The sequence below is a fragment of the Stomoxys calcitrans genome, chromosome 1 (genome assembly GCF_963082655.1).
Source record: "Stomoxys calcitrans chromosome 1, idStoCalc2.1, whole genome shotgun sequence".
Lineage (NCBI taxonomy): Eukaryota > Metazoa > Arthropoda > Insecta > Diptera > Muscidae > Stomoxys > Stomoxys calcitrans.
The window spans coordinates 245,973,444-245,992,433 of NC_081552.1; the positions used below are offsets into that span (position 1 = coordinate 245,973,444).

At 41.6% G+C, this 18,990-nt stretch overlaps 1 protein-coding gene across 2 annotated transcripts in view; it reads left to right on the forward strand.

Annotated features, from left to right (window-relative positions):
* LOC106086947 (protein melted) overlaps positions 1–18,633 on the forward strand; it is a 56,776-nt gene extending 38,143 nt beyond the window's left edge. Inside the window, exons 6-11 of one of the 2 annotated variants that reach the window (XM_059360179.1) lie at positions 2,389–3,101; positions 3,170–3,416; positions 12,593–12,762; positions 12,884–13,012; positions 17,582–17,863; positions 17,928–18,633. In XM_059360179.1, the coding sequence (XP_059216162.1) occupies positions 2,389–3,101; positions 3,170–3,416; positions 12,593–12,762; positions 12,884–13,012; positions 17,582–17,863; positions 17,928–18,185 (1,799 nt within the window). In that variant the 3' untranslated portion in view covers positions 18,186–18,633. The remainder of the gene's footprint in view (positions 1–2,388; positions 3,102–3,169; positions 3,417–12,592; positions 12,763–12,883; positions 13,013–17,581; positions 17,864–17,927) is intronic. The other variant, XM_059360180.1, reaches the window with a different exon arrangement.
* Positions 18,634–18,990: the final 357 nt, after the last annotated feature.

Here is an 18,990-nt window from a genome sequence, read left to right on the forward strand (position 1 = left end):
GCGCCCTCTAGCGGCTCAAGAACTCATGATACGAAATCGGTTTATATGGGAGCTATATCAGGTTGTGAACCGATTTGGGCCATTCTTGGCACAGTTGTTGATGATCAAACCAAAACATTTCTTGCAAAATTTCAGACAAATCGGATAATAATTGCGACCTCTAGCGGCTTAAGAAGTCAATATCCGAGACCGGATTATATGGGAGCTATATCAGGTTGTGCACAGATTTGGGCCATTCTTAACACAGTTGTTGATGAGCAAACCAAAACATTTCATGCAAAATATTAGCCAAATCGAATAATAATTACGCCCTCTAGCGGCTCAAGAAGTCAAGATACAACATCGATTTATATGGGAGCTATATCAAGTTGTGAACCGATTTTGGCGCAAAGTTTCAGCCAAATTGGATAAGAGAGATCGGTCTATATGGCAGCTATATCCAAATTTCGACCGATTTGGGCCAAGTTGCAGAAAAATTTCGAAAAGCCTAACACAACTCACTGTCCTAAATTTCAGTGAAATCGGATTATAAATGCACCTTTTATTGGGCCAAGACTTTAAATCGAGATATCAGTCTATATGGCAGTTATATCCAAATCTAGACTGATCTGAGCCAAATTGAAGAAAAATGTCGAAGAGCCCAACACAACTCACTGTCCCAAATTTCGGCGACATCGGCCCGTTTAATGGGCACAAATCCTTAAATCGAGAGATCGGTTTATATGGCAGCTATATCCAAATCTGGACCGATCTGTGCCATTTTGCAAAACATTTTCGAACGGCTTAACTTAACTCACTCTCCCAAATTTCGGCGACATCGGACAATAAATGCGCCTTTTATGGGCCCAAAGCCTTAAATCGAGTGATCGGCCTATATGTCAGCTATATTCAAATCTGGACCGATTTTGGCCAAATTGAAGAATAATGTCGAAGGGCCCAACACAACTCACTGTCCCAAATTTCGGGGACTTCGGACAATAAATGCGCCTTTTATGGGCCCAAAACCTTAAATCGAGAGATCGGTCTATATGGCAGCTATATCCAAATCTAGACTGATCTGAGCCAAATTGAAGAAATATGTCGTGGGGCTTAACTTAACTGACTGTCCCAAATTTCGGCATCATGGGACAGTAAATGCTCCTTTTATGGGGCCAAGACTTTAAATCGAGATATCAGTCTATATGGCAGTTATATCCAAATCTAAACTGATCTGAGCCAAACTGAAGAAAAATGTCGAAGAGCCCAACACAAGTCACTGTCCCAAATTTCGGCGACATCGGACAATAAATGCCCGTTTTATGGACCCAAATCCTTAAATCGAGAGATCGGTTTATATGGCAGCTATATCCAAATCTGGACCGATCTGTGCCATTTACCAAAACATTTTCGAACGGCTTAACTTAACTCACTCTCCAAAATTTCGGCGATATCGGACAATAAATGCTCCTTTTATGGGCCCAAAGCCTTAAATCGAGTGATCGGCCTATATGTCAGCTGTATTCAAATCTGGATCGATCTGGGCCAAATTGAAGAAGAATGTCGAGGGCCCAAGAAAACTCACTGTCCCAAATTTCGGCGAAATCGGACAAATGCGCCTTTTATGGGCCCAAAACCTTAAATCGAGAGATCGGTCTATATGGCAGCTATGTCCAAATTTGGACCGATCTAAGCAGAACTGAAGAAAAATGTCGAATGACCCAATACATCTCACTGTCCCAAATTTCGGCGACATCGGACAATAAATGCGCCTTTTATGGGGCCAAGATTTTAAATCGAGATATCGGTCTATATTGCAGTTTTATCCAAATCTCATTTGGACCAAGTTCCAGCAAAATGTCGAAGGGTCCAACACAATTCACTGTTCCTAATTCCGACGACATCGGACAATAAATGAGCCGTTTATGGGCCCAGGACCTTAAATCGAGAGATCGGTCTATATAGCAGCTACATCCAAATCGGGACCGATCCGTGCCATATTGGAAAAAATTGTCGAAGGGCTTAACTTAACTCACTGTCCCATATTTTGGGAAAATCGGACAATAAATGCGCCTTTTATGGACGCAAGACCTTAAATCGAGAGATCGGTTTATATGGCAGCTATATCCAAATCTGGACCGATCTGGGCCAAATTGAAGAAAGATGTCGAATGGCCTAACGCAACTCACTGTCCCAATGGATTTTGAAATATTTTTCACATTGTCGCTGCTACATAGGATAATGGAACTAAAAACAAGAATGTCTATTAGGAAGTGTATAGAAATTCGGCAGCCCACAGGGTTGCATTGTTGATGTCGTTGTTGTTCGGGTGCGGTTCTGCGGCACACTACTCAAAGGCAAAAGTTGTGGGAGAAACATTCATATTCACTCTCTTTCTCCCTTTTATTGTAGCATCCAATACCGCTGCTGCCACCATTCCCACTGTCATTACCCAACCACCACCGCCGCCGCCAAACACCAGCACTACAACTGTGCCACCTACCCCGCCTCATACTGGATATACGAGAAGAGTTAAACTCGGTGATTCTCGTAGTACAGGACGTTTACATCCTTCGGGTAATACACATCGTAGTATGACACGTCTCAATGTGGCCGGAGGATCCGTTGGAGGCCTGCATAAGAGTATGACTCGCCTTTCGTCGTCGCAACATATCAATCAAAATGGTTCCGCCTCTGGATCGGGGTCAAATACTGCCAACAATTCCACCTCCAGCAGTAATGTGGTGGTACAGACCGGAGCTGCCATGGCTAAAACTTCAACATCACCCAATAGTGCGGGTTATGTGACACCTGTGCCGCCATTAAGTAATAATGTCATCATAACGGGACACAATAAATGGGGTATACCCTCGACGCAAGTGACATCGGGCGGGGTGACTGTGACCACCTCACCCACAAAACTTCGGCCGCAATCGCAAGGGCCTACAACTTTATTGAATACAAGTACAGCTTTAATGAAATACAGTACAGATGCATTGAATCAGTCCATAGGATCCATAACATCGCCCAATAATCCGGTGTCGGTGCACCATGCTTCGCCGGCATTGCCACATCAAAATAATGGCAATCAAAAATCTGTGATGAAATTACCAGTGAATGGAAGTGTAAGTGTGGCCTTTGCAAATTGTTTTAAAAATTGGAAATTATATTAAAAATATTTCATATATTTCAGAGTGATCATGAAGTCATCGTTTCCGGCCCCACCACCAATGTTACCCCGCGCCGCAATGACAATACCAGTCGCACTTTGCTGAATGCCAATAACAGCATATTGGACCAACGCATGAGTACCTTTGAACCATATCAGATAATGCGCGATCCGGTGCAACAGTTTTGTGAAAAGCATTTCTCCTCCATCAGCAGTTACATGGATGAAGTATCTCAGATGTTGCCACCACCAACTCGCTGTAGTATAGAAGGTAAGTTGAAGGTTTTCAAGCATCCAACGAAGGAGGCAATCCAAAGAGTGTAGAAGCAGCACAAAGAAGACAATCCAAATGTATGTTCAACTTTTTTGTGGTCAACATTTTGTGATTCCGAGAAATCAATTCGCATATTAGCACCACCTAAGTACCGGTGTCTGTTAGCCGCAAAAGCCGGTCAATGCCATAGGAAATGCTTCAACGTCTCATAAACTTTCCCATATGCCCTACACATGCTATCACTTGCCGCACCAATTTTGCATAAGTGAGCTGATAGTCCTGACCTCCTTCTTACTTCCATTCATTAATAGCTTCGTCCTCTCACGATCTGGATCCCCCCCATAGGATTTTCGCCGTCCTACCGACCGTTTCGCTGTTCCACAGGATTGCATGCGCATTCGTCGCCCACGCCCTTAACTCGGACTGCGTCGACCCAAAAGGTTTCGGGTTTACCAAGTTTATTGACGGCAGTCCTCTGGCCAAATCGTCTGCCCTTTCATTTCCCCTTACTCCGTTATGGCCCGGCAACCAAACGATGCGGATCGTATCATCCTCAGAAAAGGCGTTAATCATCTTCTTTCATTCCAAGACTGATCGTGACCTTACTGTCCTGGTTGTAATTGCCCTTATGGTCATTTTTGCTGTTCGTATAGAAGTTCACACTCGACGTCCTCGTGTTAGTACCACACCATCTCATGTATTCCGTGATTGCCCGAATCTCTGCCTGCAGGACCGTATTATGGTCCGGCAGTCTAAAACAGATTTCAGTCCCTGGATTCTCAATATAGACCCCCAGGCCCACTCTGTCCCCTAGCTTCGATCTATCCGTATAATATGAGCTTCCGGATGGCAATACTAGGGTTCAGTCAGTCCAAGACTGTGGCGCTGGCAGTAGTGCCTCGCACACGACCTGAAGTGTCTTCACAGGTATCCGATGGGAAAACTCTTCCCTTCCTTCCAGGTTTCCTATCGTCGCCTCGATTATACTGCGATGGTATGAGCTGCTCCCATCCTCAATCTATTCTCCCATTGCCTTAAGTCTCACAGCCGCAGTGGCTGCCTCACACTTAATTTGTATGTCAATGCGGTCGGATATCTAAAATAGTCTCCCTAGTGCCCTAGTGAGCGTGGTCCTCATCCCTCCGCCTATGCCAAGACAACACGTTGCACTTTTTCTCCATAGCAGTCCACCAAACTACTCTACTGAGGCGTTAGTAATTAGTAGTTTAATCAAACTCCTGAAGAACAAGTGGACTATCCTCGGATTCTGGCCCCATTTAGAGCCTAAGGCCCGTTTACATAGCGCCCAACATCTGTGAGCCTTTTCACTCTGTCCTCTAGCTTTGATCCATCCGTGTTACATGATTGTACAGACGGCAAAACTAGGGTTCAGTCAGTCCAAGACTATGACGCTGCCAGTAGTGTGCGAGGTCATGGTCTGAAGTGTCTTCTCAGGTATCCGATGGGAAACCTCTGTAGAACCAGTGGACTATCCTCGGATTATGGCTCCATTTAGAGCCTAAAGCCCGTTTACATAGCGCCCAACATCTGTGAGCCTTTTCACTCTGTCCTCTAGCTTTGATCCATCCGTGTTACATGATTGTACAGACGGCAAAACTAGGGTTCAGTCAGTCCAAGACTATGACGCTGGCAGCAGTGCCTCGCACACGACCTGAAGTGTCTTCTCAGGTATCCTCTTCCCTTCCTTCCAGGTTTCCTATCGTCGCTGTTCCCATCGTAGCTGCTCCCATCCTCAATCCATTCTCCCATCGCCTTAAGTCTCATAACCGCTGTAGCTGCCTCACATTTGATCTGTATGTCAATGGATCGGATATCTAGTATAGTCTCCTGTGACCTAGTGGGCGTGGTCCTCGTCGCTCCGTCTATGCCAAGACTACATGTTCTATGAACCTGTTGTATGGTCCTTATGTTGCACTTTTTCTCCATAGCAGTCCACCAAACTACTGAGGCGTAAGTAACTATTGGTCTAATCACGCTCCTGTAGAGCCATTGGATTATCTTCGGATTCAGGCCCCATTTCGAACCTACGGCCCGTCTATATAGTGCCCAATATCTGTGAGCCTTATCAGTGCGCTCTTGAATTTGACACTTCCAATTAAGTTTCCCATCCTAGATCACTCCTAAGTATTTGACCTTGTCAGATATCACAATCGTTTTATTGAGAAAACATGGCGCGTCAAATTGGCCCACCTTCGTCTTTCTCGTGAACAGGCATATTTCAGTCTTCTCTGGATTTGCATTGAGATCCCTGGGTCTAGCCCAGTCATATGCCATAAGCAAGACCCTTTCGGCCCTTCTGCATAGCTGGTTCAGATTCTTACCCCTACGAAGAATGATAACATCGTCGGCATAGCAGTCAGCATCCGTAATAGGTTATTTATGGTGGTCACCCATAGGAGTGGCGATAAAATGCCCCCCTGTGTATGCTGGCAAAATATCGATGGCACTATCGATATTTTATTTTTTGTCTGAATATCGATTGACATTTTTCCTATCGATACTATGGGAAAAGTTATTTTTTTTTGTTGCAAAATTGAACAAAAATAAGCGAACCGACACCGATGGTATCTGTTACGTTACATTGCACCTATAGATGGCGCAATTTTCACACGATTGGACTAAAATTTTGTACAATGATTTCTCTCATGACAACCAACTGACGCATTCAATTTTGTTTTATTCGGTCTGTGTATTTATATTGCTTCTATATAAATCGATACTATCGATATTTATTATGAGAATTATCGAAAATATCGAATGTTGCGTATATCGTTGGTTTGTCAGCACTACCCCTGTGTCGTGCCCTGTGCCACTTGAGACCCGCAATTTATCCACCAGTTTCTTATCATGTGATTTATCCAGTCTCTAAGGACCTGGTCCATCCGGTATTGGCCTAAGGATTGGATCAATGTGTTGGTCCGCCAATGTGTACGTCTTGGCATCGAAGTATTCTTCTATTTTATGCACAATCTCGTGCAGGGCAGTCGCCATCGACCTTCCCTTGACATAGGCATGCTGTTTGTATTTGAGCAGTTCACTGGATGTCCTACTCTTTATCATGGTATCCACAATGCGTTCCAAGGTATTGAGCAGAAAGGACGTAAGGCTTATGGGTCTGTAGGCCTTTAGTGTTGCATAACTTACCTTGCCAGGCGTTCGGAGTGAAAATAGTGGCCAAATGAGCTGCCACATAGTCGGGCTCCTTTTGTAGTAACGCCGGAAATATACCATCAGATCCGGACGATTTAAATGGTTTGAAGCTCCTCTAGGCTTTCTTGATCATAAATTCCGTTATGATAAACCTTCGATCGACCTCATTATTCCAAGATTCCGGTGTCTCCGTGAGTCCTGTCGCATGCTGTGGAAAATGCGTTTTCGTCAAGAGCCTCAACATGTCCTCCGTTCTTTCTGCTCTCACTCCCATGTAGTTTCGGTTTGGAGATGGGTTTTTGAGAGAAACTTTTTCATCTCGGCGGCGTTATTAATGCTATCGACCTGGTCACAGAATAGCTTCCAGAAGCCACGTTTTGCCGCTCTGGTAATCTTATTGTATTCCATGATAGCGAGTGTAATACACACTCCAATAAACTTCCGCTTGGTTACGACGTGCTCTGTTATAAAGTCTGCGGACCTCTTTCCCAAATATAGCGAATCTCCCCAATCATCCAGGGTTTTTCAGGGGCTGATGTACTTTCTCGAAGAGGACAACTACTTTGGAAAGACTCCACTAGTGCAGTCTTAATAATGTTGACATTGTGGTCAATGTCTTCTATGCTTGGACAATCAAAATCATCCTGCCCGCAGTGGTTTGTATGTCCGCCTATGACGCCGAACGGCTGGGTTCAAATCCCGGCGTGAACATCAGAAAATTTTCAGCGGTGGTTTTCCCCTTACTAATGCTGGCTGCATTTGTAAGGTATCCTGCCATGTTAAAACTTCTCTACCAAGTAGTGTCGCTATGCTGCTCGCCATTCGGACTCGGCATAAAAAAGCAGGCCCCTTATCATTGAGCTTAAATTTTAATCGGACTGCACTCATTGATAGGAGAGAAGTATCCCCCGCTCCTTAGTGGAATGTCCAAGGGAAATTAAGTTTCCAGTATCACAGTATGTCGGTTGGACCCCCAGACACTTTGTTCCGAAAGTGGTTATCAATTTCGAGCTCTACTCCCAAATTGCTTTCATTTGAGCCCCATATTGTCATGGTTGAAAAATATGGCCGATGGGGGTTGGCCCTTCTGCTCGTGAGTTTCTAAGATGATCTATCCATGTCCATCCTTCTGGCTATTGAAATCTCGCTACAACCTGGACCTTCTAGGTCCACAGGCAGATTAGTTTCGACGATGGGCTATATGGGAATATACCATGATATAGTCCCCATATAGAAAGATCTTTGGGTTTGAGATCCAGTTACCATACAATGCGCATTTATTATGCGATTTTACTGAAATTTTACCCTTGACATACGTGCCGAGTATAGTCCAGATCGGACTATATTTAGATATATTGCTGTCAAATACACCGATCTCCCGATTTAAGGTCTAATGTCCATAGCAGCTGCTTTTATCAGCCGATTTCGCTGAAATTTCGCACAGTGAGTTGTCTTAGGACTCTCGTCATCCGTACCGATGACGGACAATATCTTGATATAGCCCCCATATAAACCGATCTCCCGATTTAAGGTCTAAGCCGCATCTATGACCCACTTTCGCCGACATCAGTGTCGTATACGGTCTAGATCAGACAGTATCTTGAAATAGCCCCCATATAGACCGATCTCCCGATTTAAGACCTAAGGTCCATAGAAGTCATATTTATTACCGAATTTCGCTGAATTTGAACACTGTGAGCTGTGTTAGGCCTTTCGTCGTCCGTGCGGAGAATGGTTTAGATCGGACAATATTTGCATATAGCTGCCATATACACTGATCTTCCGATTTTAGTCTATCAACCAGAAATGGCTTATTTATTAAACGATTTCGCAGAATTATCGAAGTGTGAGCTGCTTTAGACCCTAGACCTCCGTCTTGGATTTGACCTAGATCGGACCATATTTTGATCCAGCTGCTACGGGTTCATAAGTGGTGTCTTTGCTCCTGATTTTTTCGAAATGTGGACTTTATATACACGGTACCTGAGGTGTTGAGTATTTAAGGTTCGGCCCAGCCTGTTTAATTATTATAGAGCAGACGATTTGGCAGTGAAGGCCAGAGGACTGCCGTCAAAAAACTTGGTTAACCCGAAGCCTTTCGGGTTGACGCAGTCCGAGTTTAGGGCGTAGGCGACGAATGCGCATGCAACCCTGTGGAACAGCGAAACGGTCGATAGGACGTAGAAAATCCTATAGGGAGATCCGGATAGTGAGAAGACGAGGCTATTACTGAAAGGAAGTAAGAAGGAGGTCAGTAGAACTTTCGGTACCATAACGGGACACATACGACTACGAGCTCGCTCATGTAGGATCCGTGCAGCAAGTGATAGCATGCGTTGGCTGCATGGGAAAGATGATAAGACGTTGCACTCTGCAGGTTAAGTTCGAAGATGGACTATATCGGACTATATCTTGATATAGCCCACATATAGGCCGATCCGCCGATGTAGGGTCTTAGGCCCATAAAAGCCACATTTATTAACTGATTTTGCTGAAACTTGGGACAGTGGGTTGTGTTAGACCCTTCGACATCTTTCTTCAATTTGGCCCAGCTCGGTCCAGATTTGGATATAGACCGATCTCTCGATTTAAGGTTTTGCGCCCATAAAAGGCACATTTACTATCCGATTTTGCTGAAATTTGGTACAGTGAGTTGTGTTAAGGCCTTTAACATTTTTCTGCAATATTACCCAGATCGGTCCAGATTTGGATATAGCTGCCATATAAATCGATCGCTCGATTCAAGGTTTTGGGTCCATAAAAGGCGTACTTATTGTACGACTTCGCCGAAATTTGGGACAGTGAGTTGTGTTAGCCCACTCGACATTTTTTTTCAATTTGGCTCAGATCGGTCCAGATTTGGATATAGCTGCCATATAGACCGATCTAACGATTTAAGATATCGGGGCCATCAAAGGCGCATTATTTTTCGATTTCGCCGAAATTTTTGACAGAGAGTTGTGCTAGGCCACTCGACATCTCTCTGAAACTTGGCCCAAATCGGTCCAGATTTGGATATAGCTGTCATATAGACCGATCCGCCGATTTAGGGTCTAAGGCCCACAAAAGCCATGTATTATCCGATTTTGTTGAAATTTGGGACAGTGAGTTGTGTTAGGCCATTCGACATCTTTGTTTGGCCCAGATCGGTCTAAATTTGGATATAGCTGCCATATAGACCGATTTCTCAACATAAGGTTTTGGGTCCTTAAAAGGCACATTTACTGTCCGATTTTGTTGAAATTTGGGACAGTGAGTTGTGTTAAGCTTTTCGACATACTTCTTCAATTTGGCTCAGATCGGTTTAAATTGGGATATAGCTGCCATATAGACCGATTTCTCGATTCAAAGTCTTGGCCCCATAAAAGGCACATTTATAATCCGATTTCGCTGATATTTGACACAGTGATTTATATTAGGCCACTTGACATCTTCCTTCAATTTGGTCAAGATCGGTACAGATTTGGATATAGCTGCCATATAGACCGATTTCTCAACATAAGGTTTTGGGTCCTTAAAAGGCGCATTTACTTTCCGATGTTGCCGAAATATGGGACAGTGAGTTGCGTTAGGCGGAGGCCACCGTAGTGCAGGGGTTAGCATGTCCGCCTATGACGCCACACGCCTGGGTTCGAATCCTGGCGAGACCATCAGAAAATTTTTAGCGTTGGTTTTCCCCTCCTAATGCTGGCAATATTTGTGAAATATTGGGTTGCCCAAAAAGTAATTGCGGATTTTTTAAAAGAAAGTAAATGCATTTTTAATAAAACTTAAAATGAACTTTAATCAAATATCCCTTTTTTACACTTTTTTTCTAAAGCAAGCTAAAAATAACAGCTGATAACTGACAGAAGAAAGAATGCAATTACAGAGTCACAAGCTGTGAAAAAATTTGTCAACGCCGACTATATGAAAAATCCGCAATTACTTTTTGGGCAACCCAATACTATGCCATGTAAAACTTCTCTCCAAAGAGGTTTTGCACTGCTGCACGCAGTTCCGAATAGGCGGACATGCTAACCTCTGCGCTACGATCGAGGTCCAAAAACATACCTGTACCAAATGTGAAGACGATCTGATGAAAACTGCGACTTGTACTTTGTACACAAACTAACAGACAGACAGACAGACATAGCTAAGTCGAATCAGAAAATGATTCCGACTCGATCGGTATACTCATCAATGGGTCTATCTCTCTTCCTTCTGGATGTTACAAACAAATGCACTGCACAAGTTGGCTGTAACAGCTGTAACAAGTCTTTCAAAGAACTTATCAAATGGAAACCTAGGTGGATTCCGGCCGAGGGCGCAATTCTCCTCCAATTTGACTGAAAATTTGTTTTGGTATCACTTCCAACAACTGTGCAAAGTATGGTTCAAATCAGTTCATAACCTGATAAAGCTGTCATATAAACCGATCAGGGATCTTGACTTCTTGAGCTGCTAGAGGGCGAAATTCTTATCCGATTTGGCTGTAATGTTGCACGTAGTGCTTTGATATCATTTTCAACAACTGTGCCAAGTATGATTCAAATTGGTTCATAAACTCATATAGCTGCCATATAAACCGCTCAGGGATCTTGACTTCTTGAGCCTCTAGAGGGCGCAATTCTCATCCGATTTGGCAGAAATTTTGTACAGCGGCTTCTCTCATGACCTTCATCTTATGTGTCCAATATGGTCTGAATCGATCCATAGCTTGATACAGCTCCCATATAAACCGATCTCCCGATTTTTATTAGTGTAGGTCGGTTGGGATCGTAAATGGGCCAAATCGGTCCATGTTTTGATATAGCTCCCATATAAACTGTTCTTGGGTCTTCACTTCTTGAGCCTCTAGAGGGCGCTATTCTCCTCCAATTTGACTGAAATTTGGCAAGTGGTGTTTTGGTATCACTTCCAACAACTGTGCAAAGTATGGTTCAAATCGGTTCATAACCTGATATAGCTGTCATATAAACCGATCTAGGGTCTTGACTTCATCAGCTTTTAGAGAATGAAATTCTTATCCGATTTGGCTGAAATTTTGCACGTAGTGCTTTGATATCACTTCTAACAACTGTGTTCAGTATGATTGAAATTGTTACATAACCTGATATATCTGCCATATAAACCGATCAGGGATCTTGACTTCTTGAGCCTCTAGAGGGCGCAATTCTCATCCAATTTGGCAGAAATTTTGTACAGCGGCTTCTCCCATGACCTTCAACTTATGTGCCCAATATGGTCTGAATCGATCCATAGCTTGATACAGTTCCCATATAAACCGATCTCCCGATTTTGCTACTTGAGCCCCTACAAGGCGCAATTCTTATCGGAATGAACAATGACATTCAATTCATTTATGGTCCGACTATAACTTGATACAGCTCCAATAGCATAACAGTTCTTATTCATTATTCCTTGTGTGCCTAAGAAGAGATACCGCGCAAAGAACTCGACAAATGCTATCCATGGTGGAGGGTATATAAGATTCGGCCCGGCCGAGCACGCTCTTACTTGTTTTAAAATTTAAAAAAAATCTTTGGTATGCCTCTTTGAAGGGTAGATTTTTTTTATTGCATGTGTTCTTTGATTTGTAATTTTTATTCATATTTGTTTTTTCTGCTCACTCACTCACACACCACACACACACACACACATACACATCAACCTATTCATCTCACTCTAATATATTCAATGCATGTGCCATCTATTCCATTCACTTTATCTAACGTATTATGTTTTCAATACTTTTGTTTTTTCTATCTCTCTCTCTCTCTCTTTCTCTCTCGCTCTTGGCAAACACTTCTGTGTAATTCAATTTTGATCCACCAACCAAATAATCCAACTGAAACTATGAATGCCCCAATCTATGTAACGTTAATATGTTCTATGTATCCTTCGTACTATGTTCTATGTATCCTTGCACCCGATCTTTGTTCCGATCTTCCCACACCTCTACAACACCACGACCCCAACCAAAAAAAAAAAAAAAAACAAACAAATTTACACAAAACAAGTTTCAAATGAATTTGCAGAGAGGCGTTCGAAAAAAGTTGCCAAATTGCATTTTGCCTGTCAGATACGTGGACCACATTGTCTCTATTCGAAGACTTGCTTCACCATGAGAACCCGCAATCCAAAAACTTGGATACATTTGATGTTTCTCGATTTTCAAGTGCGACATTATGTGAGTATATCAACGATTTGTTTTAAATGTTGACCAACAGTATCGTTAATATAAGGATTATTGGTGTTAATATAACTCAAAAAAAAAAACTCTAAATTATCTGTATTTTTCTCTTCCATAGGTCAAAGAAAAAAGCGTGCTCAGCACTCGCGAACCTGGTATTAGTAATCTTAAGAATATCTGGCAAATACTCAAATGTGAAAATAGAAGCTTCACGGAATTGGTCACAAGTCAGTTTCCAAGTTTGAAAGTAAGTACCTAGATAAGTAAATGGAATCTTCTTATATATGACAAGCAAGAGCGTGCTAAGTTCGGCCGGGCCGAATCTTATATACCCTGCACCATGGATCGCATTTGTCGAGTTCTATGCGCGGTATCTCTTTTAAGACAAACATAGAATATTGAATAAGAACTGTTATGCAATTGGAGCTATATCAAGTTATAGTCCGATTCGGACCATAAATGAATTGAATGTTGAACATTGCAGAAGTCATTGTGTAATATTTCAGTTCATTCCGATAAGAATTGCGCCTTGTAGGGGCTCAAGAAGCAAAATTGAGAGATAGGTATATATGGCAGCTGTATCAAGCTTTTAATCGATTCAGACCATATTAGACACGCATGTTGAAGGTCATGAGAGAAGCCCTTGTACAAAATTTCTGCCAAATCGGATAAGAATTGCGCCCTCTAGAGGCTCAAGAAGTCAAGATCCCAGATCGGTTTATATGGCAGCTATATCGGGTTCTATACCGATTTACGCCATACTTAGCACAGTTGTGGGAATTCATAACAAAACACCTCATGCAAAATTTCAGCCAAATCGGATAAGAATTGCGCGCTCTATTGGCTGACAAAGTCAAGACCCAAGATCGGTTTTTATGGCAGCTATATCAGGCTATGTACCGATTTGAATCATACTTAGCACAGTTGTTGGAATTGATACCAAAACACCACATGCAAAATTTTGGACAAATCGGATGAGAATTGCGTGCTCTATTGGCTCACGAAGTCAAGACCCAAGATCGGTTTATATGACAGCTATACCAGATTATAAACCGTTTTGCATCACACTTAACACAGTTGTTGAAAGTGCTACCAAAAAACTACGTGCAAAAAAAATCGGATAAGAATTGCGCCCCCTAGAGGCTCAAGAAGTCAAGACCCAAGATCGGTTTATATGGCAGCTATATCAAAACATGGACCGATTAAAACCATACTTAGCGTAGTTGTTGGAAGTACTACCAGAACACTAAGTGCAAAATTTCAGTCAAATCGGACGAGAATTGCGCCCTCTAGAGGCTCAAGAAGTCAAGATCCAAGATCGGTTCATATGGGAGCTATACCAGGTTGTGGACCGATTTCGACCATACTTCGCACAATTGTTGATACCAAAACACCACGTGCAAAATTTCAGTAAAATCGGATAAGAATTGTGGCCCCTAGAGGCTCAAGAAGTCAAGACCCAAGATCGGTTTATATGGCAGCTATATCAATTAAAACCATACTTAGCGTAGTTACTGGAAGTGCTACCAAAAAACTACTTGCAAAATTTCAGTAAAATCGGATAAGAATTGCGCCCTCTAGGGCCTCAAGAAGTCAAGACCCAAGATCGGTTTATATGGCAGCTATATCAGAACATGGTCTGATTTGGCCCATTTACAATACCAACCGACCTACACTAATAAGAAGTATTTGTGCAAAATTTCAAGCACCTAGCTTTACTCCTTCGAAAGTTAGGGTGCTTTCGATAGACAGACGGAGGGACATGGCTAGATCGACTTAAAATGACATGACGATCGAAAATATATATATACTTTATGGGGTCTCAGACACATATATCGAGGAGTTACAAACAGAATGATGAAATTAGTATACCCCCATGCTATGGTGGGTATAATGGCTATGGTATAAAAATGAATTTGTGTTTGTTTGTCGGTTTGTTTAGTATTTGTCCCGTATAGACCCAAAAACGACTGAACCGATTATCTTGGAATTTTTCACAGATTATGTAGGTTAGTCTGGCAGAACCCATAGGCTATATAATTTTTTGATATCGAAAGGGGGGACGGACCCTCCCCCTTACCCAAAAGTACCACCCTAAAATAAAAGTGGACAATATGGGATTGAAATGAAAGGTATTCAGGAGTAGAATACGAATATGGTAATAAAAATTGGGTCCAAGTACCCAGGAAGTCGCCCTATCTCCAAAATGTCTAAAATCAGACAAATTGGTCGTCCATATCAATATGGGGCTTAAATGAAAGGTATTCGGGAGAAGATTATGAAGTGTAGGGGGTTTGGGTCCAAGTACTCAGCGGGCCACCTCAGTCCCAAAAATACCTCTAAACGTTCCTATCAGTATGGGACTCAAATGAAAACTATCAGGCAGTAAAAAATTACGTCCATGAAATGGGAGGTCTCCCCACCCCCAAATGGGCATATCAGCCGATCATGGCTATATGGGACTCAAATGAAAGATACTTGGGAACAGATTAAAAATATGCGTTCAAGTCAACGTGGCGCTTTGCCTCCTAAAAATACATCGAATAGGTAAATTGACCCATTTAGCAATATGGGACTCAAATGAAGGGTATTTGAGAGTAGAAAGCGATTTTGATATCAAAATTTGGTGGTACGCCCTAAATCACCCCTTAAACTGAACTTCATTTCCGACTATAGCAATATGGAGCTTAAATCAACGGGATTTGGGAGTAGAGAACGAATTTGATATCAATTTTCAGGGCAAAGTGCCGGTGGGCGCCCAGCCCAAAAACATTCTCCAAACGGTTCGTACTTACCGATCATGACAATATGGGGCTCAAAGTCGATTTGGGAGTGGACACGAATTTGATATCCATATTTGAGTCGAAATGTTTCCCCTAAAAAGCACTTCTCATTACCCTAATTTCAAAAATACCAGATCTCGGAGATTGATAATGCGATTCGTTCGAAATTTTTTGCACTCTAACAGTCACCAAAACAAAATGGTGTCTATTGTTGGAAACGGGAGCCGCGGGGCCGCCCAAAACCCGCAAAATGGGTTTTGGCGGATTTTGGAACAACAACCCTGGGATTTTTCTTCAATTTTGCCCAGATCGGTTTAGATTTGGATATAGCAGCCATATAGACCGATCTCTCGATTTAAGGTCTTGGGCCCATAAAAGGCGCATTTATTCTCCGATGTCGCCGAAATTTGGGACAGTGAGTTGTGTTGGGCCCTTCGATATTCTTCTTCAATTTGGCTCAGATCGGTCCAGATTTGGATATAGCTGCCATATAGACCGATCTCTCGATTTAAGGTTTTAAGCTTATAAAAGACGCATTTATTGTCTGATGTTGCCGAAATTTGGCACAGTGAGTTAAATTAAGCCCCTCGACATAGTTCTGCAAATGGCACAGATCGGTCCAGATTTAGATATAGCTGCCATATAGACCGATCTCTCGATTTAAGGCTTTGGGCCCATAAAAGGCGTCCGATTTCGCCGAAATTCGGGCAGTGAGTTGTGTAGAGCCCTTCGACATTCTTCTTCAATTTGGCTCAGATCGGTCTTGATATGGATATAGCTTCCATATAGACTGATCTCTCGATTTAAGGCTTTGGGCCCATAAAAGACGCATTTATCGTCCGATTTCACCGAAATGTGGAACAGTGAGTTTTGTTGGTTGATGTATATACCCGAGTTGGTGGTTATCCAAAGTTCGGTCCGGTGAACTTACGCTTTTTTACTTATTGTAATTATTAAATAGAATTTCTTTCAATTGCCTTTTTTTGCAATAACGGTTTGGTACTAAAATCAATACCAGCTTGGTGCGAAAACCAATAACAGATTGGTATTAAAACCAATACCAGTTCGGTAATAAGTCTGGTACCAAACGGTACTTATCATTTTATGTTTTATCCATACCAAGCGGCATTATTTTTTTGTACCATGCGGTGTTTCTTTACTATCAATACCGTATGGTACTGACATGAGTACGTTAGGTATTAACTTTTATCTTGGTGTACTTAACTTAAAGAGTTTAATTTTCTCGCAGTTAAAGTTGGAATCCCTCTCGGCCTGGTGCGAAAAGCAATAACAGATTGGTATTAAAACCAATACCAGTTCGGTAATAAGACTGGTGCCAAACGGTATTAATCATTTTATGTTTCATCCGATATTGTTTTTGTATCATACGGTGTTGCTTTACTATCAATACCGTATGATACTGACATGAGTACATTTGGTATTAACTTTTATCTGGGTGTACTTTACTTAGAAAGCTTGATTTTCTCGCAGTCAAAGTTGAATGTCTGCGGGGTCTTGCGTTCATGAAACACTAGTTTGAAACTACGTTTTATTCTAAGTAAATACAAAAAAAAAAATACAATAAATTCTTATGCATACATATATGTATGCGCGTTCTTCTATCTAGATTGTAAAAACAAACTAAGCTACATGCCTTTTGTGTGTGTGTGTGTGCCTCTTCAGCATTAATTTGCTCAGCTGTCAATCCGTCGGCTCCTGCTGCCTTATTCTTTTGCTGTTTTGCCTTTATAAATTCTTGATTAGACGGATCTACGCTGGATTGTTCTGGGTCTCTCCGTCGTTGCTACATCAATGAAGATTTTGCATAACATTTGGATTGAAAAGTCGTACGACATCAGAAGAGATACATATATTTAGTTTCGATTTATAAATTATCAAATTTGGCAAACTTTTGCGAAACACTCGTAACACTCAAAGCAATGAGAAAGTCAACCTATATTTTTGTTATAATTAACCTTCTATTCAAACTTCCAATGAATTTCGTTTATAAGCACATCCTTTTCCCTTTCCAGGACCGTGAAATTCTTGTCAATGAACTAAGACATTCGGGCTTCTTAGATGTCTTTGAAGTCTCCAAGACTGATAAATCCAATCCTAACTGCAATGAACTGGAATATCAATGGGGCTGCTTTTTGTGCAACCATCCGGATAAGGCTATGGGTTTTCTCAATGGCAGCAATCAGCCAATGATAGAGGGACAATTGAAGGAGAAGAAGGGAAAGTGGCGATTATTCCGCAGATGGCGTACCAGATATTTCACATTATCGGGGGCACATTTGTCATGCAAAGGATCGGTGAGTTGAAAAACATAAAAATTTGTAATTATTGAAATTCCAATTGGAAGTTTCTTGTTTTCAGAGTGGTGGAGAAAGCATTGATGTCAATCAAATACGCTCGGTCAAGGTGTCTCGAGGAGCCCGTAACATACCCAAGGCTTTTGAAATCTTCACTGCCGATCAAACTCTAATACTCAAACCCAAGGATGGCAAGAATGCCGAAGAATGGGTTCAATGTCTCAGCATAGTGGTGGCCCATTCGCAGGCCCGTGATAATCCGCACACAAAGACAAACAGTTTGCCTGCCCGTGGCATGAGCAGTAGTAAGCCCTCTTTTTGAGATTTTTTTTTTTTTTTGGTGGGTTTATTCCCTAATTACCCTGAGCCCCTCAAACAACTTACAAGGATACTTAAAATTTTTTCTGATTTACAGACATACATGCGTACATATATAGACACATAGTTATTATGAATTATAAAATTTAAGCTTATTCTCAATACTTTAAAAAAGTTTTGTTTAGTTTAAGTTTAGCCTTCTGCCAAAAGAAGAATGTAAAGAATTTAATTTAATTATGATAAGATTACTTTTCATTTTATCTACGCCCAAGAAGGAGAAGAAATGATAACCACTGTTAGATCAAATTTGATTATAGCGGCAATTTGGCTTGAAACCGAAATTAAATTGGAAATTAATGTCATACTATGTACTTAAATATTGTTATGTTTTCTTTTTTAATTATTTAATCTAAAGACATCTTAAATTTTAGCGTTATTATTATATTTAAAGAAAAAATCTATATTTATTATATGATATTATTATATATAATGAATACTATATACTGAAATGATTGCAAAATATAAAAGACATTTTCATATACAACTACAATTGCATTCGAAATATTTCAGAATTATCTAAAACAACGCTAATACCAACCACTAAAAGTTTGGGGGCATACCAATCTCGTCAAACCAATTCGAAATATTGATTTGCGACCCTATAAAGTTGTCCATCTCTTCTCTTCTACTATTGCAAATTTTGCCCATGAACATTCCACTAAGGAACAAGGGCAAACTTCTCACACATCAATGAGTGCAGTACGATTCAATTTTAAGCTCAATGATGAAGGGACCTCCTTTTTATAGCC